At 43.6% G+C, this 23,191-nt stretch overlaps 1 protein-coding gene across 1 annotated transcript; it reads left to right on the top strand.

Annotated features, from left to right (window-relative positions):
- The first annotated feature begins 289 nt into the window (after nucleotides 1-289).
- On the top strand, nucleotides 290-1,294 carry LOC115077581 (olfactory receptor 8D4-like). The gene has a single exon (XM_029579878.1). It carries the CDS (start codon nucleotides 290-292, stop codon nucleotides 1,292-1,294), a length of 1,005 nt encoding a protein of 334 aa, XP_029435738.1.
- Nucleotides 1,295-23,191: the final 21,897 nt, after the last annotated feature.

Below are 23,191 nucleotides of genomic sequence, written 5' to 3'. Positions count from 1 at the left end.
CTGTGGTTGTGTTACACGATGGACTCTGTAGTTCAACTTCAATTCATTTTCTTATTGATTTCATATTAAAATATTATTATTATTATTATTATTATTATTATTAATTTGTGTAGAGCTATCAGATGTGCTCAGTGCTGTACAGACAAACATAAGATAGACAAACAAGACACACAACAAAACAAATAAGATGCTTACAGTTAAAATAGCAAAGTCTTCTTGTTACATAGTTTCCTTTTTTGATTGTTCTCTATTCATATCTCAGCAGAGAATAAAGTATGAATACAGAAAAATGGGAAATCACAGCGGCGTGACAGAATTCCTGATTCTGGGGTTCTCAGAATTCCATGAACTGAAGCTCCCTCTCTTCACCCTCTTCTTATTGATCTACCTGATGGCCGTGCTGGGGAACCTCCTCATTATCTGCATAGTATGTGCTGACCGACACCTGCACACCCCCATGTATTTCTTCTTGGCCAACTTGTCCCTCATTGATGTCTGCTCTTTGACGGTCACTGCGCCCAAACTGCTGGCAGTCCTCCTGACACAGAACAATGCAATATCCTTCAGTGACTGCATTCTGCAGATGTACTTCTACATGATCTGCACAGGTACAGAATTTATACTTCTTGCTGTCATGGCCTATGACCGTTATGTTGCGATCTGCAATCCCCTGCGTTACACCATCATCATGACTAGGAGGATCTGCGTTCTTCTGGCAGCTTTCTCATGGGCAACAGGTTTTATAGAGACACTGCCACAAGTCATAATTATATCACGTTTCTCTTTCTGCAGCTCCAATGAAATAGTTCACTTCTTCTGTGACTTCACTGCACTTATGAAACTTTCATGCTCAGAGACCTCCACCGTCGAACTTCTGAATTATATTATAGGGGTGTTTACAGACCTCACCCCATTTGTCTTCATCCTGACCTCTTACGTTTGTATAATCCTCTCCATAATGAAATCCATTCATTCTGCAGAGGGCAGACGCAAAGCCTTCTCTACCTGCTCCTCTCACCTTTTGGTGGTTATGTTGTTTTATGGCACATTGATGTGTGTTTATTTACAACCCAGCTCAGACTACAACATGGATAACAATATGCTGGTTACTGTGATTTTTACTTTTTTAATGCCACTTGTTAACCCCCTTATTTACAGCATAAGAAACAAAGATTTAAAAGTGGCTCTTCAAAAATCTTTAGGGAGAGAACTATCCTTATCGGTCAACAAAAGCAAAGATAAAATACTTTTAGTTGCTCAGGACAATATGAACCCAAGAAATGAAATGATATAAATCAGAGGTGGCCAACTCTGATCTTCATGACCCATAAACAGGCCTGGTTTTCAGGATATCCACAACAAATTTGCAGGAGATAAATTTGCATGCACAACACTTATTAAATGCAAAGCTACTTCATATATAATCATTGAGGATATTCTGAAAATTAGACTTCTTTATGGCTCTTGAGGACCACAGTTGGCTACCCCGATATAAAGGAAGACCCAAAGACTCAAGGATTTCTGATCCAGCTAAGATTCTTTAGAACTGTCCCCGCTAAGGTATGTGGGGTTTGCCAACTCCTTTCTTCCTTCTAGCTGAACTCCAGCTTTTTCGTGGGGCAGGCAGCTTCTGTTGCCTACAGGGTCTCACATCAATCATATTGTGAAATGACTGGAGGACATCTAGTGTGGAGAAAGGAGTCAGGGGTTCCCCACATATCTTAGGGGGAACTGCAAATTCAGTAATGTTTCAAGCTTCACTGTACCAGCTTTACAAACAGAAACAGATGCCACCAAAAACCAGCAGCAGAAGCTGATACAAAAATGGGAGAGGAAGATCTCTTTAAGTCTACCACCACTAACCCTCATGCTGCTTGTGCTACATTAAAAAAAAAAAAAAAAGAAAGCACTGTAGATGTGAGTTATAGGACCAGGGGAAGGATGTTTGGTAATGGCTATCAATAATTTTATTTAATTAGTAAAGTTATGCAATGGCTTATACAAATTTAAACAAATTTAAACATATTTAAAAAAAATATATTTTATTTAATTTTTGCTCTCGGTTCTCTCTATTGTTCCTTGATAACAACTGTTTCAAATGTTCAATGGTTAATGTTCATGTTTCAATGTATCACCTCCGAGCGAATGTTTTGTTCCATTGTAAACCGGAGTGATCTATATTCTTTATAGGAATATCGGTATACAAAAATTAAAAATAAATAAATAATAAATAAATAAATAAATACAATAATCCTATCCTATGGCAAGGTTCCTTCATGGAACATATTGGGTGCTTTTCTTTTCTTCAAATAATCATGAGTCATGTAGCTTATAACCGGACAATAGCTTTAAGAATTAGTGATGCATCCAATCTGACTTAATTTACTACAAAATAATTGATGCTTGGTCTCGGTATAAAATGATTTTGCTTTTCTTTTTTATGTAAAATATATTAAAATTCCTACTTTGATGAGCAGCCATTTTGATTAATTAATAATGAAAAATAGTAAATTATGCTCTAATATATTGGGGCATTATTTATTTATTTATTTATTTGTGTTTTTCTATACCGGCATTCACGGAAGTTCGTATCATGTTGGTTTACATAAAACAAGGGGTGAGCAATACATTATAACGAACATAACTAAAACATAAGAGTATACATTACAAATTATAACAAGTGCATAGAAAAATAAGTTACAATAAAACAGGGGTTATTCTAACTGGGAGTAGAGTGAGAGGAAACATAAAAGTTTAACAAGTCATATAACGTTGTATTGAATGGTTGGTAGTGTCTGGTTCTGATTAATAGAAGATGTTGCATTTGTTGGAAGAGAATCATTAAGGGTCCAGAAATGCTTTCAAGAATAGCCATGTTTTAAGTCTCTTCCTGAAGGTTGGAAGACATGGTTCCTTATTACAATTATGAGAAATTGTAATAAGTATGAGATGAATTTTCTAGCAATTTTATCAGGTAACTAAGCTTTTATCTAAAATTCCTTAGCTGGAAATAGTTCTCCCCCTCTGAGAGACTAAAAGTGTCCATGCCAGGGTAAGGGTGAGGACATAATTAGCTATGTGTGGGAATTTCATTTTGAAACTTATTTCCTTTTAATTAGTCACAACATTTATATAAAACGTTCACAGCATCTTAGAATACATATGAAAAAAAGCATAATGGTTGAATGCACAAATTAATCCCATACAAAATGCTAATGTACAATGACATTATGCATAGACAGATCATCTATCAATAGCCTACAAGCAAGGTCAAGGAAAGTGCAAGCAAATTGAAATGATTGATTTTTGATCAAGGGTGTTGCTTCTTGATCATCTCTCCAGGCCCACCCCTGCTCTACTGCTGACAGCTCAAAGACATAAAAATCACCAATACCCACTTTATGGTGCTGACTTTCAACCCAATATTCATCCATGTATTTTCTCTATCTTGTTATACGTTACTTGTAAACCGATACGATGTGCAAACGGCTATCGGTATATAAAAATCTTTAAATAAAAATAAATAAATAGAGAATTTCCTGTCTGAAAATGGTTTTGCAGGAAATGGATTCCACATATTAATATCCCACTCCTACCCATATTCTGCGAAGTTTTGGTGCTATTTGGAGGTAAAATGATGTGGGTTTTCTTCAGGATGAGAACATACTGGGGCAGATTTTCAAAGCCCTACGCATATAAATCCATAGAGGTAGATTTTCAAAATCTACGTACAGCAGGCACGAACAAAAGTACGCTGGATTTTATAAGATACGCGCGTAGACGCGTGTATCTTATAAAATCCGGGGTCGGCGCGCGCAAAGCTGTGCAAAAGCGGCAGCCTGCGCGCGCCGAGCCGCGCAGCCTGCCTCCATTCCCTCCGAGGCCGCTCCAATTTCGGAGCGGCCTCGGAGGGAACTTTCCTTCGCCCTCCCCCCACCTTCCCCTCCCTTTCCCTACCTATCCCACCCCCCCAGCCCTATCTAACCCCCCCTACCTTTGTTGGCAAAGTTACTCCTGCTGAAAGCAGTTGCTGAAAGCAGGCGTAACTTTGCGCGCGCCGGCTGGCAACCCTGCTCCGTCCTCCGGTCCCGGGGGCTGGTCCGGAGGCCTCGACCACGCCCCCGGGCCGGCGTCACGCCCCCGGGCCCACCCCCGAAATGCCGCGGCACGCCCCCGAAACGCTGTGTCGTTTTGAGAATGCCCCTGGACACGCCCCCTCCTGCCCCTTTTCGAAAGCCCTGGGACTTATGCGCATCCCAGGGCTTTACGCGTGCCGGCAGCCTATGCAAAATAGGCGCGCTGGTGCGCGTGGGCCCTGCACATTTAAATCCGGAAGGATTTACGCGCGCGGGCCTTTTAAAATCCGCCCCATAGGGTTTATGCACGTAGGGGGGGTTACATGTGTCTGGCCTGCTTTATAAAGGTCCAGCAATGTGCATAAAGCCCCAGAACGTGACTAAGTCCCGGGGCTTCGAAAAAGGGGTGGGGAGGGGTTGGAGGCGGTCCAGGGCGGGACAGGGTGGGACCAGAGGCCTCCGGCACAATGGCCATTTGCTGCTGTGTCAGAGGATCGCATGCCAGCAGGTGCCGGTGTAAGAGGTAAGATAAAGGTTGGGGGGGTTAGAATAAGGCTAGTGGGTGGGAAGGTTAGGGGAAGGGGTAGAAAGGTTAGAGTTGGGGGAAGGGAAGTTCCCTCACAGGCCACTCCTAAATTGGAGCGGCCTGGGAGGAACGGGTGAAGGCTGCAGGCATCGGCACGCGCATAATGCACTAGTGAGTACCCCCTTGCACTCGCTGACCCCCGATTTTATAATCTGCCCCAACCAAAAACACACTAACACTATACAGTTCAAGAAACCTTGCTCTAAAGACAATCTTATCCCGTACCCTCACCAAAGCATTCAATAATTTAGATTTCTCTAATCCCGACACAGCCCTCACCTCCTGGAACAAGATAACCAAAATTATCGCTGACAAATTTGGCCCACTTGTGACTAAAGAACTAAATCCAGCAGCTAATACAAAAAAACCTTGGTATTCCCCTGACCTTAAGATACTCAAACAAGAATTAAGAGCCAGGGTAAAAAAATGGTGCAAGGATCCTTCCCCTACATTACTAACTGCATATAAATACTCCCTCCACTCCTACAGAATTACCATCCTCAAAACAAAAAAAGACTACTACCCCTAAACATCTATAATTTCCAATATAATCCCAAAACCCTTTTCTCATACGTATCAGAACTCACAAAAATGACTCCACTCCCCATCTCAGATAATGAACCAAAAGCAAATGTAATGAACTAGCAGACTTTTTCCACAACAAAATCGCCAAGCTTATGTCATGATTCCAACCATCCTCCCCCTTCCCCAAGGTCATTCCTAAAAACCCTATTATCACTCTAGATTCCTTTGAAACCACCTCCACCTCTGAAATATCATCACTGCTAAAGAAAATGAAACCTTCATCACACCCCTCTGACACCATCCCTACAAAATCCCTTCTGATTATTCCAGATATTATAGCTAAACCACCAGCAGAAATTATTAACTGCTCCCTCTCCCTCTGGTATGTCCCCACCACTTTGAAACAAGCCATTCTCAAACCTTTTTTTGTTTTGTGTAAATCATTTTTATTAGTAGTATTGCGAGCAGGGTCTTACAACCGTTACACGAAAGCTCGTACAAAAACAGTGTCAAAACATCCAAAACAATGAAAAACTGGTAACAAGCAACAAAGAACAAAGAACTGGCAATATACAGAAGCCTAGAAAGTACATACAAGACCAGACAATAAAGTGTACTCACTAAAGCTAGTACTCCCATAGGTTGTGTACCAAAGATATCACCATTTGTGTGTTACGGAAGGAAGTAAAACCCCCTCCATTTTCTTCCCGTCCCAAACAACCTCAAAACCCTCCCCCACCCCCCCCCTCCCCTCCCTACCGGTACAGACCTGTTAAAGTTCTGACACATGGCATACACATTGCGTACATCTCACAAAATAACCCCTGAACAATGTACATGGGTCAGACATATTGGGGCACACATATTGATTGAGCATAGTACATTCGGTTGACCCTGCTTCTTCATACGGCACAGAACCCCTGGAGGCTCCTATTCTCATGCCCTACGATTCTGTATGGAATCTGCCGCTTATTTAGCCTGGCAAAAGGTTTCTCTCGCCCTCGGGAAGCCAAGAAATATAGTCAGCCCAGATGTTCTTAGTAGCCTTAAGTTTTAACTCAGATATTTGCCGTGCAGTGAGCAGTTCCATATGCAGAAGCCATAACATCTTCGTCCTCCAGAGTGGTATATACTGCGGTCTGTGTTCAGTCCACTGCGCCAAAATCACAGTTTTTGCCATCAGTATGAATTTTCCCAATAAAACCACTTGGCACTGCGTCAACTCTCCTCCTGGGCGTTCAGGCACTCCAAGGAGCCACCTCCCCGGGTCCAGAGGCGGAGTCCAGTTCCATAACCTTACAATGAGGCGTTGTAGAAAAATCCAAAGCGACTGTACCACAGGGCACGTCCAGAACCCATGATAAAAGTTAGGAGAAAGGTCGCCACATCGTTCAAACCTATTTTAAAGAAAGATAACCTCGACCGATCAGACCCTTCAAATTTTCAGCCAATCTCTAACCTTCCATTTCTAGCTAAAATTATGGAAAAGATAGTTAACCTGCAACTTACCGATCACCTGGAAAAACATATTATCTTATTCCAATCCCAATTCGGCTTTCATAAATTCTTTAATACTGAAACACTTTTAATATCCCTCACAGACACCCTCCTCAAAGGATTTGACAAAGGCCAATCCTACATTCTAGCTATGTTAGACATCTCATAAGCCTTCGACATCATCAGTCATAACATTTTAATAGATCGTCTCTCTGAAATAGGCATCACCGGAATAGCCCTTACTTGGTTTGAACCCTTCCTTAACAACAGACTCTGCAAGGTTAGAATAGGCAATAATGTGTCCAATCCCATTAACTTAACTCATGGAGTTTCCCAAGGCTCATCCCTCTCCCCAACCCTCTTCAATGTTTATCTTCTACCCCTTTGCCAACTCCTTGCTGACCTTGGTCTTATACATTATATCCTCGCGGATGATATCCAAATCCTTATGCCCATCACAGAATCTATACCTAAAACCCACAAGACCTCGGACAACTACCTTGCTTTGATCAACCACCTCCTCTCAAACCTCAACCTTGCCCGCAACACATCCAAAACAGAGTTACTTATCATCTACCCAGATCACTACAACCCCTCCCCCTTGGACCATTCCTTTACATTCCCCCAGCATGTAAGAGACCTAGGTGTCATTCTTGACAGCCACATCAATTAAAAAAAAAAATTCAATAACACCACCAAAGAGTGCTTCTACAAACTTCAGGTTCTAAAGAAACTAAGACACCTTCTTCATTATAATGACTTTCGGACAGTCCTCCAAGCTACATTATTTACAAAAATTGATTATTGTACACACTACTCTTAGGTCTACCCACAACCACCATCTCCAAATGCTGCAAATCACAGCAGCTAGAATCCTCACCAATACCTGCAGAAAAGAACATATCACCCCAATTCTTAAAGACCTCCACTGGCTCCCGATTCACTCCAGAATCCTCCATAAGAGCCTCACAATTATTCATAAAACTCTTCAGAACCAGAATGTTCACTGGCTTAATGACTCTTTACACTGCCATTTCTCTAACAGACCCACCAGATCCATCTTCAATGGATCCTTTGTAACACCATTACCCAACTTTATCCAACATATTTTCACCAAAGAACGAGCACTGTCCATACCTGGGCCATCAATATGGAATTCTATGCCTCCGGACTTACGCCAAGAACACTGCACAAGGACTTTCAAGAAAAAATTAAAAAAAATAAAAAACTTGGCTATTCAAACATAATATTGCCTCTCTCACCATGCCCCCCTCCTCCCTCTGGTTGCTAGCCTCCCTGTTCCCACCCTACCCCCCTCTCCCCTCCCCCCCTTACCCTTCAATATAATGGTCTATTTATTTACGCCTTCAAGTTCAGTTATAAATGCCTGTCCTGGGTCATCCTGACCCACCTTTTTTTCCCTCCCCTCTATACCCTGCCTTGTTCCTTTATCTCCTTTTCACATGTAACTTTTTACTTCTCTTTCCAAAGTTAAATTTACCATTATTTGTAAACCGATGTGATAAGCACGCGCATGGACGCCCGCGCATAGCTTTTAAAATTTACCCCACTGTGTTTGTGGCACAACAGAGGTCTTGCACCACTTGGATTTCTTGCCTTTCAGATGAAACATTTGTGCTAGGTGGCCGGCCCTGGGACCAGTTTGAATTTTTAAACAAAGTCAACGAAGCAGGAGCAGTTGTGGAGCGCCCTTACTACAGAACGGGGAAGTGGACAGCAGGGGACCACAGAGGGGTTCCAGGGGAGGTCCATTTCTTGTTTATTAAGCATGTTTGTTTCAGTCTGGGAAAGAAACCAAATCAAAACAATCATTAAATAAACTAAATACAGAATCTCCCCTCCTCCTAAGATGATGAAAATAAAGCGTGTTTGCCTTCCACATTCCTAGTATGGAGTCTGATGATCATTTTTGGGATCATTTTCACTGGCCGAGCTGCCTTTTATTTCATTACAAGATTGGTTGATTGGCTTGGTATTGTGAAGCTAATCCATCTTTATATGTCTCCCATTTATTATATTCTTAACGTTCAGCTGAGGTACATTCCTGACCACTACAGGATGTTTTATTTACTTTGTGTTTGAATATCTTAAGATTATTGAAAACTGTTGTTGATTTTTTTTTGTTTTGTTTTATGCATGCATACAGGTGTGCAATTTATAAAATAACTGTGTTCCTGAGTGAGGGCCGACACTTGTTTGCACATGTGCACTTGCACGCCAGTTTGAAAGTTATCGTCCGGGATTGTAAACCCTCTGGGGATTTGGAAATATGTACAGTACCTGAATGTAATCCTCACTGAAGATCTGAAAGGCGGAATATACACAAATATAATAAATACATCCCACCATTTCAGTGCCAAGCCTTAGGTGCCTGCTGCCTCCATAGACTGCTCTCTAGTGGGGATTGCCCTGCCGATTTAAATCTGCCTGGATTAACCTTCTGAAACATAGAGCCTGCCATCTTCTGCCCATTATTCTTCAGCTCTAAAGATTAACTATTATTTTATAATCCCATTTCTTTTTCTGGTAGATCCCACTCCTACCTCCATTTCCTCACAAGCACTAGTTCTATTGAAATATTTTTTTCTTTCATTCCCTGGGAGTGTTCCTATGGATGAGGGCAATGGCAGACAGCTCCCTGCAGTTCAGATGTGTTTAGGGACTGATAATGTCAGTATTCTACATGAGGCTTTTTTCAGGGCAACTTTTAACTCTTTGCTTCTCAAGCTATAAATGAGCGGGTTTAACAGAGGGAGAGTGACTACATACAATGCAGTAGGCAATGTATTTGATTTTTTAGAATCTTCTGAGCTGGGCTGCATATAAACTCCTAGTATAGTCCCATATGCCAGAATGATGACCGTGAGGTGGGAGGAGCAGGTGGAGAAGGCCTTCCTCTTTCCCTCTCTGGAACGGATTTTCAGGATGGTGGAGATGATAAACACGTAGGATGTCAGGGTGAGGAGAAATGGGGCAAAGTCTATAATCACAACTTCTATATAAGTCATAGTGTCAATGATAGAGGTGTCTGAGCAGGAAAGTTTCAGCAGTGCTGTGATTTCACAGAAGAAGTGATGGATTATATTGGAGTCACAGAAAGAAAACTGGGATGTAATGATAGTGTGTGGCAATGCCTCTATTAAGCCTGTTACCCATGAGATACCTGCCAGAAGAGCACAGACCCTCTTATTCATGATGATGGTGTAACGCAGGGGATTGCAAATTGCAACATAACGATCATATGCCATGGCAGTGAGAAGCAGAAATTCTATCTCAACACAGGCCAAAAAGCAATACAACTGTGTAATACATTTACTGAACGATATTGCATTACTCTGTGTCAGGAGGATTGCCAGTAATTTTGGCACAGTGACCTTCAGGGAAGAGATGTCAAGGACAGACAAGTTGGCCAAGAAGAAATACATGGGAGTGTGCAGGTGTGGATTGGCACATACTATGCAGATAACAAGTAGGTTTCCCAGAACGGCCATCAGATAGAGCAGTGAGAAGAGAGCGAAGATTGGGAGCTGAACAGCTGGGATTTCTGAGAACCCCAGAAGCAGGAATTCTGTCACACCCGTGTGATTTCCCATCACCCTGTAGTCATGTTCCATGGTATTCTGAAAAAAAAAAAAAAGAAAAATAATCAGAAAAGTGAAAAATGAATAGAAACTAGTCAACACTGATACAAGCAAAATAAATCTTCCTACACTTGCTGAAAACCAAGAGAAGATGTCTGTTATTATGCCATAGTGACTAAAGAAGGTCATTGAGATAATTGGGCTGTTCTGTTTTCTGACTGCCTTCCAGGACAAAGGATACATTTTGCTTATAGTGTGTTCTGTCCCAGGTAGTTGGTTCCAAGGGATAGGGGTGTGCATTCGTATTGACCGCATGTGTAAAACGCAACTCATATTTTTTTTTTACTTAAAAAAAGGATTCGACATAAACGATCGGATTTCCCACATATCCAACATAGATATGTTGGATATGTGGGAAATCGCGATTGTTGAGCCAAAATAAAAATTTAAACCCCCTCACCCTCCTTAATCCCCCCCCCCCCCCCGACTTACCACAACTCCCTGGTGATCGAGCGAGGAGTGAGGACGCCATTTCTGCAATCCTTGGCGAGAAGCATGTGACGTCGCGCCACGTCGAGTGACGCCGGGAATCACGTGACGCCGCGTCACTCGACGTGCCGCCGACGTCACATGCTTCTCGCCAAGGATTGCAGAAATGACCTCCTCACTCCTCGCTCGATCACCAGGGAGTTGTGGTAAGTCTGGGGGGGGGATTAAGGAGGGTGAGGGGGTTTAAATTTTTTTTTTGCACATATGTACATATACCCAACTCATTGAATTTGTTTTATGTCCATATTGACCGCAAGTGGGACCCCCTTTCGGACATAAGAAATATGAACATAAAATTTTGCTCTGCACATGCCTACCAAGGGATAACTTTGGGCAGGTACAGGAAACCTCATTGACTTTCCCCAGGAATTTCTTTGAGAGAGAGAACTCCGGGATTGAGTGTTTTGGAGATGTCTGTAGCTACCTGGTCCGGCTTTCATCATGAGAGGACTATGGCATCCAGTCTATGATCACTCTGCTAATGAAACCTTGCTAGACCCAGAGAGCATGGAGAGCACTTTGGTTCAAGTCTTCTTTGCGATACCCAGAAGAGTAGTTTTTACAGAAATCCAGAAATAGAATCTGCCAGTGTACCCTTCTTGTGTACTGCCCTTGTAGGGAGACTGAGCTAGATCTTGCATTCAAACCTAGAGAGGCAATTTTCAAAAGGAATTATGCACATAAAAGTAGCATATATATGACAGCAATTTTCAAAAGCCCATTTATGTGCTTAAAAAGAGATGCCTGAATAAGTCGGGCTCACATGTGCCGAGCAGATATTAAAAGCCACCCAGATACGTGTGCATCTCCCGCAGTGCACATCACCGAAGATTTCAAAAAGGGGCAGAGCATGGGCTGTTCAGAGCTTGAACCAGAGATGTGCGCATAAATACATAGGTGCCCTGCTATGTGCCAAGATCCCTTGCCCTGTTCTTTTGCTGTGGATGATGTGTACATTAAGAAATAAATAAAGCTAGGCAGATCTCTGTATTTTTTTTTAATTTACACTTTTATTAATTTCACATCATAACTTTGCATGAAAAAAAAAAAGAAAAGCATCTTAGCCAAGAAACATTCAAGGAAATTGTAAAAACTACCAATAATCAGGCATAAGCCCACATAATCAGGGGGGACTATTTGAAGCAATAATTTACAAAACAAATGGTAAATATCTACCGGGAAATCCCATTCCCTTATCTTCAACTTGGATTACTTTTATCATGCAAAAACCTCTCAAGATATACAGAATCTAAAAATATAAACTTATTTCCTTGAAAGCAAATGAAAAACTTACATGGAAATTTCAAATAAAAAGATGCTCCTAGGTCTAACACCCTGGTCTTCAATTGAAGAAATTGCTTCCTTCTTGACTGAGTTTCCCTAGAAACATCTGGAAAGATCTGAATCCTTTGTCCACAAAACAGACTTTCCTTACACATAAAATACTGACGAAAGAACATATCATTATCTGAATCTAACACATAAGTAATAACAAAGGTAGCTCTTGTGTTAATATCATCCATTATAGGGATGTGAATCGTTTTTCAACGATTAAAATTATCGTCCGATAATTTTAATATCGTCTTAAATCGTTATAGAACACAATACAATAGAAATTCTAACGATATATCGTTAAAAATAGTTAAATCGTGTTAGTGCGCACTAACTCGAGTTAGTGCGCACTAGTTAGTGCGCACTAACTCGAGTTAGTGCGCACTAACTGAAAATGATACAAATTGACACTTTCCAGGTCAGTAAAGGTCAGTTAGGAATGAATATGTGTTCCTATTGGCTGGCAGCCCTCTTATCTATTGATGTTAACCAGGTTCCCACTGAGGTGATGGTTGGGGGGATGGGAAATGGAAATGGAAACTCAGGAACACTAACAGAAAATGATACAAATTATTGACACTATCCAGGTCAGAAAAGGTCAGTTAGGAATGAATATGTATTCCTATTGGCTGGCTGCCCTCTTATCTATTGATGTTACCAAGGTTCCAACTGAGGTGATGGTTGGGGGGATGGGAAATGAAAACTGTTGGTAGATGACAAAAAAAGTAATGTGATCAGTCAATATGACTAGAACCTGTGCCCTATTCCTGATACCAGGGGTGTTGTGATCTTCCTGCACTCAGTGCCCTATCCCTGATACCAGTCTGAGACAGCTCCCTCCCTGCATTACTAGTGAGAGGCTGGCTTCACAGACAGGGGGGAGCTGCCTGACCCTCACTCCTGACTTCCCCCATGTCCCAGCTAGTGAATGGTGTGTGGGTGAGGGGGGGGGGAGGATGGTGAAGTCTGAGACAGCTCCCTCCCTGCATTACTAGTGAGAGGCTGGCTTCACAGACAGGGGGGAGCTGCCTGACCCTCACTCCTGACTTCCCCCATGTCCCAGCTAGTGAATGGTGTGTGGGTGAGGGGGGGGGGAGGATGGTGAAGTCTGAGACAGCTCCCTCCCTGCATTACTAGTGAGAGGCTGGCTTCACAACAGGGGGGAGCTGCCTGACCCTCACTCCTGACTTCCCCCATGTCCCAGCTAGTGAATGGTGTGTGGGTGAGGGTGGGGGGGGGAGGATGGTGAAGTCTGAGACAGCTCCCTCCCTGCATTACTAGTGAGAGGCTGGCTTCACAGACAGGGGGGAGCTGCCTGACCCTCACTCCTGACTTCCCCCATGTCCCAGCTAGTGAATGGTGTGTGGGTGAGGGGGGGGGGGGAGGATGGTGAAGTCTGAGACAGCTCCCTCCCTGCATTACTAGTGAGAGGCTGGCTTCACAGACAGGGGGGAGCTGCCTGACCCTCACTCCTGACTTCCCCCATGTCCCAGCTAGTGAATGGTGTGTGGGTGAGGGGGGGGGGGGAGGATGGTGAAGTCTGAGACAGCTCCCTCCCTGCATTACTAGTGAGAGGCTGGCTTCACAGACAGGGGGGAGCTGCCTGACCCTCACTCCTGACTTCCCCCATGTCCCAGCTAGTGAATGGTGTGTGGGTGAGGGGGGGGGGGGGGGGATGGTGAAGTCTGAGACAGCTCCCTCCCTGCATTTCTAGTGAGAGGCTGGCTTCACAGACAGGGGGGAGCTGCCTGACCCTCACTCCTGACTTCCCCCATGTCCCAGCTAGTGAATGGTGTGTGGGTGAGGGGGGGGGGAGATGGTGAAGTCTGAGACAGCTCCCTCCCTGCATTACTAGTGAGAGGCTGGCTTCACAGACAGGGGGGAGCTGCCTGACCCTCACTCCTGACTTCCCCCATGTCCCAGCTAGTGAATGGTGTGTGGGTGAGGGGGGGGGGGGAGGATGGTGAAGTCTGAGACAGCTCCCTCCCTGCATTACTAGTGAGAGGCTGGCTTCACAGACAGGGGGGAGCTGCCTGACCCTCACTGCTGACTTCCCCCATGTCCCAGCTAGTGAATGGTGTGTGGGTGAGGGGGGGGGGGGGAGGATGGTGAAGTCTGAGACAGCTCCCTCCCTGCATTACTAGTGAGAGGCTGGCTTCACAGACAGGGGGGAGCTGCCTGACCCTCACTCCTGACTTCCCCCATGTCCCAGCTAGTGAATGGTGTGTGGGTGAGGGGGGGGGGGAGGATGATGAAGTCTGAGACAGCTCCCTCCCTGCATTTCTAGTGAGAGGCTGGCTTCACAGACAGGGGGGAGCTGCCTGACCCTCACTCCTGACTTCCCCCATGTCCCAGCTAGTGAATGGTGTGTGGGTGAGGGGGGGGGGGGGGAGATGGTTAAGTCTGAGACAGCTCCCTCCCTGCATTACTAGTGAGAGGCTGGCTTCACAGACAGGGGGGAGCTGCCTGACCCTCACTCCTGACTTCCCCCATGTCCCAGCTAGTGAATGGTGTGTGGGTGAGGAGGGGGGGAGGATGGTGAAGTCTGAGACAGCTCCCTCCCTGCATTTCTAGTGAGAGGCTGGCTTCACAGACAGGGGGGAGCTGCCTGACCCTCACTCCTGACTTCCCCCATGTCCCAGCTAGTGAATGGTGTGTGGGTGAGGGGGGGGGGGAGGATGGTGAAGTCTGAGACAGCTCCCTCCCTGCATTTCTAGTGAGAGGCTGGCTTCACAGACAGGGGGGAGCTGCCTGACCCTCACTCCTGACTTCCTCCATGTCCCAGCTAGTGAATGGTGTGTGGGTGAGGGGGGGGGGGGAGGATGGTGAAGTCTGAGACAGCTCCCTCCCTGCATTACTAGTGAGAGGCTGGCTTCACAGACAGGGGGGAGCTGCCTGACCCTCACTCCTCCGGGGTATTGTGATCTTCCTGCACACAGTGCCCTATCCCTGATACCAGGGGTGTTGTGATCTTCCTGCACGCAGTGCCCTATCCCTAATACCAGGGGTGTGGTGATCTTCCTGCACACAGTGCCCTATTCCTGATACCAGGAGTGTTGTGATCTTCCTGCATGCAGTGCCCTATCCCTGATACCGGGATGTGTGCATGAAGATCACAACACCCCCGGTATCAGGAATAGGGCACTGTGTGCAGGAAGATCACAACACCCCTGGTATTAGGGATAGGGCACTGTGTGCAGGAAGATCACAACACTCCTGGTATTAATAGGGATAGGGCACTGTGTACATGAAGATCACAACACCCCTGGTGCCAGGGATAGGGCACTGTGTGCAGGAAGATCACAACACCCCTGGTGTCAGGGTTAGGGCACTGTGTGCAGGAAGATCACAACACTCCTGGTATTAATAGGGATAGGGCACTGTGTGCAGGAAGATCACAACACCCCTGGTGCCAGGGTTAGGGCACTGTGTGCAGGAAGATCACAACACCCCTGGTGTCAGGGTTAGGGCACTGTGGGCAGGAAGATCACAACACTCCTGGTATTAATAGGGATAGGGCACTGTGTGCAGGAAGATCACAACACCCCTGGTGCCAGGGTTAGGGCACTGTGTGCAGGAAGATCACAACACTCCTGGTATTAATAGGGATAGGGCACTGTGTGCAGGAAGATCACAACACCCCTGGTGCCAGGGTTAGGGCACTGTGTGCAGGAAGATCACAACACTCCTGGTATTAATAGGGATAGGGCACTGTGTGCAGGAAGATCACAATATCCCTGGTATCAGGGTTAGGGCACAAGTTCTAGTCACATTGACTGATCACATTACTTGTTTTGTCAAGCTACCAACTGTTTCCATTTCCCATCCCCCATATACTGTCAGTGGGAACTTTGGTAACATGAATAAATAAGAGGGCAGCCAATAGGAATACATATTCATTCCTAAACTGACCTTAACTGACCTGAAAAGTGTCAAATTGTATCATTTTCAGTTAGTGCGCACTAACTCCCAGTTAGTGCGCACTAATCGGAAAAAAACGATTTTTAACGATTTTTTAACTAAAAAATCGTGCCTAACACGATTTTCTTGCCCTGCCACACGATTTCTATCGTTAAGACGATATGGCAAACGATTCACATCCCTATCATCCAATTCAAGCAATGATGAAATGGTAGGACTTTGAATTGGTGTCAAAACATCAAAGGACCCATCTACCAAATCCCCCCTCCCCCCCCCCCCATCCTCTTTCTGACTGGCAGATAATAAGAAGGAGATAGTAAAAATATCTTATCATCTGAGAATTGGAGAAAGATCTCTGGGGTTTTAAGGGTCGGAGATAACTGGGAGGATTGAAGGCTGTTAAACTAGGGGGGTTTGGAGGACCTATCTCTTAACAGGGCAAACTGGGGACAAACTGGTAAAACTGGGAATGGCTTGGGAGCTCACCTCTTTTAAAAGCCACCAATTTAAGCTGTACAAGAGGAATTTGCATGCACATGTGTGTGCCCTCTTAAAATCTGGCACCTATGTGCACGGAGCATGATTAGTTTATAACATGTGCGCGTATGCTGTTAAATGGCCGCACCCTTGGGCTCAGACTGACATATGCATGCAAATGTGCTCCCAGGCACCGATTTGAAAGATTCTGTCCGTCCCTGAGAGTACTTATGCACTTTAACCTATTGACAATTCAATAGCATGTAGCATAGACATTTTCAAAAGCCCAGAAATGTACAGACTTCCTTTCCAAAATTGCCCCTTTGTCATCACTGAAAATGATAAGCTGAAATGGTTGATGTGGAAGAACCCATCTTGAATGAGATCATTGTGTGGAACAAGTTCTCCTAAAATTACACTGTTGCTATTGAAGACAATGTGAAATAGCTCCAGTGAAGCTGAGAACTGTGAAACTCATCATTGATCTGAGGTGCATGTTGTATTGAACTGATACTATAAAGTAAAGCAGACGAGTTGGGACATAACATAGAGGAAAAGACCAAATGGTCCATTCCATTCTGTCCAGCAAGTTGCTTGTGGTAGTAACTGAATCTGTGCAGGTTACCCCCATGTCTTCAGTTAACAATGGTAGGGACTGCCACTCTGTGCAGGTTACCTCCATGCCTTCTGTTAAGGGTAGTAACTACTGCGCTATGTAAGTTATCCTCATGTAGAAATGCTACACCTAAAGCTAATATAAGTTACCCCATTTCCATCCAGAGTGTTTGTCTCATGTCCTTTTGAATTCCACTACTGATCTCATCTTCCTCATCCCCTGTAGCCACAGAATCAAAGGAGATCAGAAAATCTGGCTATAATAAATTTACATGGTCTCTGTCACATACTTTGACAGTCAAACCAGAGAAAGATTTTCAAAGTTGTAGTTAGATTCTGCCAGACCAAGAACTGCAGAGTTGCAAACTGTCGAGGTTATTATGAGACAGCTGCTCAATTACAAAGTAATTCACACACACACATCTCCACTTACCTTCGTGCAGAGGTTCACATTTGATTTAGAGGTCGATTTTATAACATGTGCGCGCACGTATATGCAGGCGGCATGCGTAAGGGGGGGACTATAGCAATTTCCACACGACGACACATTCCGGCCTTCAACAGTTCCCTCCGAGTCCGCTCCAATTAAGGATCGGATTGGGAGGGAACTTCCCTATCCCCCTACCTATACTCTCTCCCCATCTCCTCTCCTCTCCTCCCCACCCTCTAACCCTACCTTTTTTTGAGGGGGGTCTTTTTTTACAACTTACTTCAGGGCCCGACCTGAAGTAAATTACACGCACCGGTCGGCTGCTGGCACTCGAGTCTTCGGGACAGCTTTTGATGGTGCTATCCTGGCCCACTCCCCCGCCCTGCCCAGAACACACCCTGGCCCGCCCCTTCGAGGAGGCCCAGAACATGTGCTCATACCGGGCTTTACGCGTGTGGCTGGGCCCCTTCTAAAATTTGCTCAGGGTGCGCAAGGCCCAACCATGCGTATAAAACCTGGATTTTATGCGCACAGGGCTTTTAAAATCCGGGCATTAGCTTTTATTTTTGTAACTAGTTCATCTTTTAAAACAGAATCTAATTTAATTAAAGAAAAAAAATAATAAAGTTAACATACTTTTTTTTTTAATTCTTTATTTATTCGTTTTAAACTTACAAAACCATAAATTTTGTAAATAAGAAAAATGACAAATGGAATATAATAAAGTAAAATACTTGAATTGTATATCTCTAATATGAAGGAAATAATATTTAAATTCCAAGAGTCTTGAAATATAAATCAATATACAATGTGTACCACACACTAATGGGATCCGATATTACAGAGAGTACATTAATAAACAAGATTTATTCCTTTAAAGAAAAGGCGACATCCATCCACCACAACTTTTACATTTCAATTGGGGATTATATGATGGGAGTTTTAGACAAAAGAAAATCATTTAACTGCTGGAAAGTGAAGAATATGTTAACTTCTGCTCCTTTCTTTAAAATACATTTACAAGGAAATTTTAGTTTGAAAGAATAGCCCAAAGCAATTGCCTGTTGGTGAAGGGTTAAAAATTCCCTTCGCCTTCCTTGAGTAATAGGAGATAAATCGGGGAAGATTTTAACATTTTCCTCAAGAAAGGGAGTAGGAAACTTCATGAAATAATTTTTCATAATTAGTTGAACATCTGATAAAGATATCAATGAAACTAATAGCGTAGATCTATCTATTACTTCTGCTGCAGTGTTCTCCAAAAAGTCAGTCAAATTTTCTTGTAAATTTACTCTATTTGGTGTAGAGGATACATTTGGTAGAAAGAAGCATTTATTTACACTTGGTAATTTTTCTTCTTGAAAACCCAAAACTTCCTTCAAAAACCTCTTTAGAGATATATAAGGGTTTTCTCCTAGGACACGAGGGACATTTAGTATCCTTATATTTAAGTGTCTGGAGGCGTTTTCCAATGCTTCTATCCTTCTTGCTGTAAATTGGTTATCCATAACCACTGCGGCCTTAAACCTAAGATTATCTTGCTCCTTTTCTTCTAATTTATCAATCCTCTTTGAGACCAGTTCAAACTGCTGTTGAATTTCCAACGATTTTTGGGTCCCTTGAGAAGCCAGCAATTCCACTTTCTCATTAACTTGGTTTATTACAGTCGCTACCCCCACCATCAGATCCCACAACGCAGCATTTGTCACAGTCTCTGGCCATTTAGGGATTTTTAGGGGTATAACAGCTGGGGAAGTTACCCGTGGTAGTGGCAGGAAAATATCCGCGGGACTTACCCCAGCTGCTTCTTCACCCAAGCCGATTTCTGATGTTCCGGAGATAAAATTTCCTTCTCCCGGGACAACTGGGTTGGCTACCGATACTGCAAGCACTACAGTTTACGCCAACGATGGTATCTCTGCTTGTGACCCGGAAGGGGATTCTCTATTCGGCGCATCCAGTTGAAACAACCGACCAGCTTCCTGCTTCGGTGCTGCCCTCAACTCGAGGCTCAGGCTCGTCTCCTCCGGAGCGGATTCCTCTCTCTGCCGGATCCGCTCCAAGGTCTCCTCGACTCCTGGGGATAATGTGGTGGAGGAGGTGAGGAAACGAGTGATCTCTTGGTAAGCTACTGAGGTTAATGGGGGAGTCGAGGGATATACCCTGACTTTCCCCTTCCTCTTCGGTGGCATATTAATTGTATTGCGGCAATATCTTCAACAGGAAAATATAAGAGCAACTCGGAGCCTGCTCCTAGTGTGTCGCCATCTTGGATCCCAAGTTAACATACTTTAAACCAATTTCATGATGTATTTTATTAAAATATGTTTTAATCTATATTGTTATCTATGTATTTCATGGAATTCAGTTGGAAGCTATATTCAATCACAGGGAAAGTAATTTTTTAAGCTGTTTACCTATGTAAATGGTTCTCCTTCTCCGGCTAACAGGTCTTATGGAAAACTGCGCAGCCTGTATGCAGGATAAAATTGTGTCTGATTGCTGCACAGTGTGTTCTAAATTAGCTTGCAATTTCAGGGAGGTGTTGATGGCATGGGGTTAGGCTGGACAGTGCATGTGGTTCTGCCAGAAAAATGATCCTGTGGAAAAATGTCTTGCAGAAGAAGGAAGAACAAAATCTCAGTGAGTATTTCCCCTGACCACCCCCCAGAACTGGTGAAAAGTTCACAGCGTTCCAATCTCCCTATAGAAGCCTGGTTCATTTTTTAAAATACATTTTTATTTGTTTCCTGAAACTATCTAAGCATGGAATCCTTTTGAAATCTCCTTAGGATCTATGTCCTAAATTATGGATTTATAATCATTATCATCAGATCATTATGCAAAATAGATGAAGTATTGAATTCAGCATGGACAACTGAGGACAACTGAAGAAAACACACCGAAACACATAAAGCATGAACAAAGCACAGAGCTGAAGAGTGGGACTTCATCAGAGGCCTGTGCAGGTGTCAGATTTTATACATAAAGCATGAAAACAGCACGGACAGCTGAACGGTGGACTCAGAAAGTGATTTAAGACATAATCGCTTAGAAAAATCTGTAACTATTCAAAATAATATCACTATGCAATGTAAAACTAAGAATAAGGCTCACACCGGGAGTAGAAAAAACACAAAACATTCAGACAGATATTTTTGAATAATCTATACCTAGCACAGATATTATACTAAGGAATTAAAGCTTCTTAAGAAATCCTTGTTACATCCACGGTGCTGGGCACTACAGTTTCACATGCAGGTCTTTCTATGGTGAATATTTAAAAGTGCAAATTCTTTACATGTGCAAAATGTATATCTAGATGACCAGGAAAAGTAGCAATAAAACCCTCCAAGTCTGAAGTCCACTTAGCCTTTCCCCTTATACCTGACATGAGTAGAGAGCTTACATTTGGTGTGGACATTGGGAGTTCCCTCTGCTTCAGCATAGAAAAGGCTCCCAGTCCCTGATGTGCCCTGCCTCAGAGTATCACTGCTGTAAATGGGCTTGCGGACTGTACATCTCATGGAGGAATACAGAGTATTTAATAGAGGATACGGGATCTTCCTTGCATCAGGGGGCTCAAGGAAGGAGTTCTGCTTTCAGCATTTACAAAAAAAACCAAATAGAACATCTCTCTTGAAAGTTTAATCTTAATGGTTTTGCCACTCTCCCTATGAACATTTTAGAGCTACCTAGTAATGCATAAGCTGTGAACATTGACAAATAACACGACACAGAGGTGAATCCAAACTACAATTCATAGTTTGGGAGGCGTGGAAGATGTTCAGCATCCAGCAGACTTTATGCTCAAAGTTTCTGCCTATGATATATTTCTCTGTCCCAGTAGTAATAAATATCCCACTGCATAAGGAGGCAAGCATAAACTTTAATTAGGACCTGATTTTCAAAAGCATTTGCATGTTTTAAACTGGATTTTATATGTGGAAATGCACTTTACCCATGTAAGTGGGCTTTTGAAAATTGTTACTTTTTATGCCATTAAATTGTCAATAGGTTATAACTGTGGGAACTGTAAATGGCTTTTGAGAATTGCTATGACAGTACGTTACATTTTACATGAGCAAAGTTAACTATTTGGGAATATTATTTAGTGTGTTTGTGTGCTTGTGCCTTTAATAGTCAGGCAGTGAATAAACAAGTTAGACTGTTTGCATTTTTAAATAGTCAGTCAATAAGGTAGCAGTAGGTAGGCAGTAAATACACAAGTTAGACTGTATTTAGTCAGTCAATAAGGTAGCAGTAGGTAGTGTGTTTATTTTTTAAAAGTCTGCCTGACTATTAAAGTGTCCTCCAGACTTTTAAAGAGCTAAGTGTTTTATTTAATAATAACTGAGTGCATTGTATTGAAAAAAAAAAAAACACAAAAAAAAAAAAAAAAACCCCACAAAAAAGTAGCCAGAAGCTAGAAATAAGCTAGGAGCAGTATATACCAAAGTAAAAAAGTTGAATAGTTCAGCTCAGTTACTCACCTTGGAAAGGTGTTGAGGTAGTGTGATTGGGTTTGAATAGGGACCAACATTTGTTAATCAAGGGAGCAGTGAGTCACTCAGGCTGACTAACTGAAGTTAGACTGTTTGTAATTCCCAACCCTCCCACCCCTCGCCCACCCACCCCAAGCTCATCCCTTAATTTATAGGCAGGTGCCACTTGCACAAAAAAAAACAAAAAACCCATCAACAAAAACTTTATTGAGAATTCGATCAGACCCCAGTAGGCCACTACCAGACATATAGTGAATTCACTAATACATTTAAAGGAACTTAGACACATTCCTACTCCCATAGCAACCTAAAACTTAACTAGGAACTGATCAAAATTGAGATGAAGGCAGCAGTCCAGCAGCAAGAGGGGGGCTTCCCAGTCTTTTGCATCGAGTGTCACATGTATGATTTTTTACCCACCGGTGAGAAGTTGTACATGTGCATGCGATGCAAAGAGCTCCTGGCTCTCAGAGAACGAGTCCGATCTCTGGAGGCTAGAGTGGCAGACCTGGAGGAGCTGAGGGAGACAGAGAGGTATATAGATGAGACCTTCAGGGACATAGTAGTCCAGTCCCAACTTCAGACTGGCAGCCCTGGTGCTGCCTTAGAGGAAGAAGGTCTCATAATGGGAGAGCACCAACCAGGTGTAGCAGGAAAGGATCCTGTAGCAAGGACCTGCTCTCTAGGTGATGCATTGTCCTTTCGCACTGAGGATATCTCCCCAAGGCCTACTGCCCAGGAGGGAAGGGTTAGGTCGGCCGTCATAGTTGGTGATTCAATTATTAGGAATGTAGATAGCTGGGTGGTGGGTGGGCGTGAGGATCGCCTGGTAACATGCCTACCTGGTGCGAAGGTGGCGGACCTCACGCGTCACCTAGATAGGATTTTAGACAGTGCTGGGGAGGAGCCGGCTGTCGTGGAACACGTGGGCACCAACGACATAGGAAAATGTGGGAGGGAGGTTCTGGAAGCCAAATTTAGGCTCTTAGGTAGAAAGATTAAATCCAGAACCTCCAGGGTAGCATTCTCTGAAATGCTCCCTGTTCCACGCGCAGGTCACCAGAGGCAGGCAGAGC

This window comes from Rhinatrema bivittatum, chromosome 16 (genome assembly GCF_901001135.1).
Source record: "Rhinatrema bivittatum chromosome 16, aRhiBiv1.1, whole genome shotgun sequence".
NCBI lineage: Eukaryota > Metazoa > Chordata > Amphibia > Gymnophiona > Rhinatrematidae > Rhinatrema > Rhinatrema bivittatum.
Note: the sequence above shows the minus strand (reverse complement) of the source record. Positions and strands in the feature narration are given on the sequence as shown.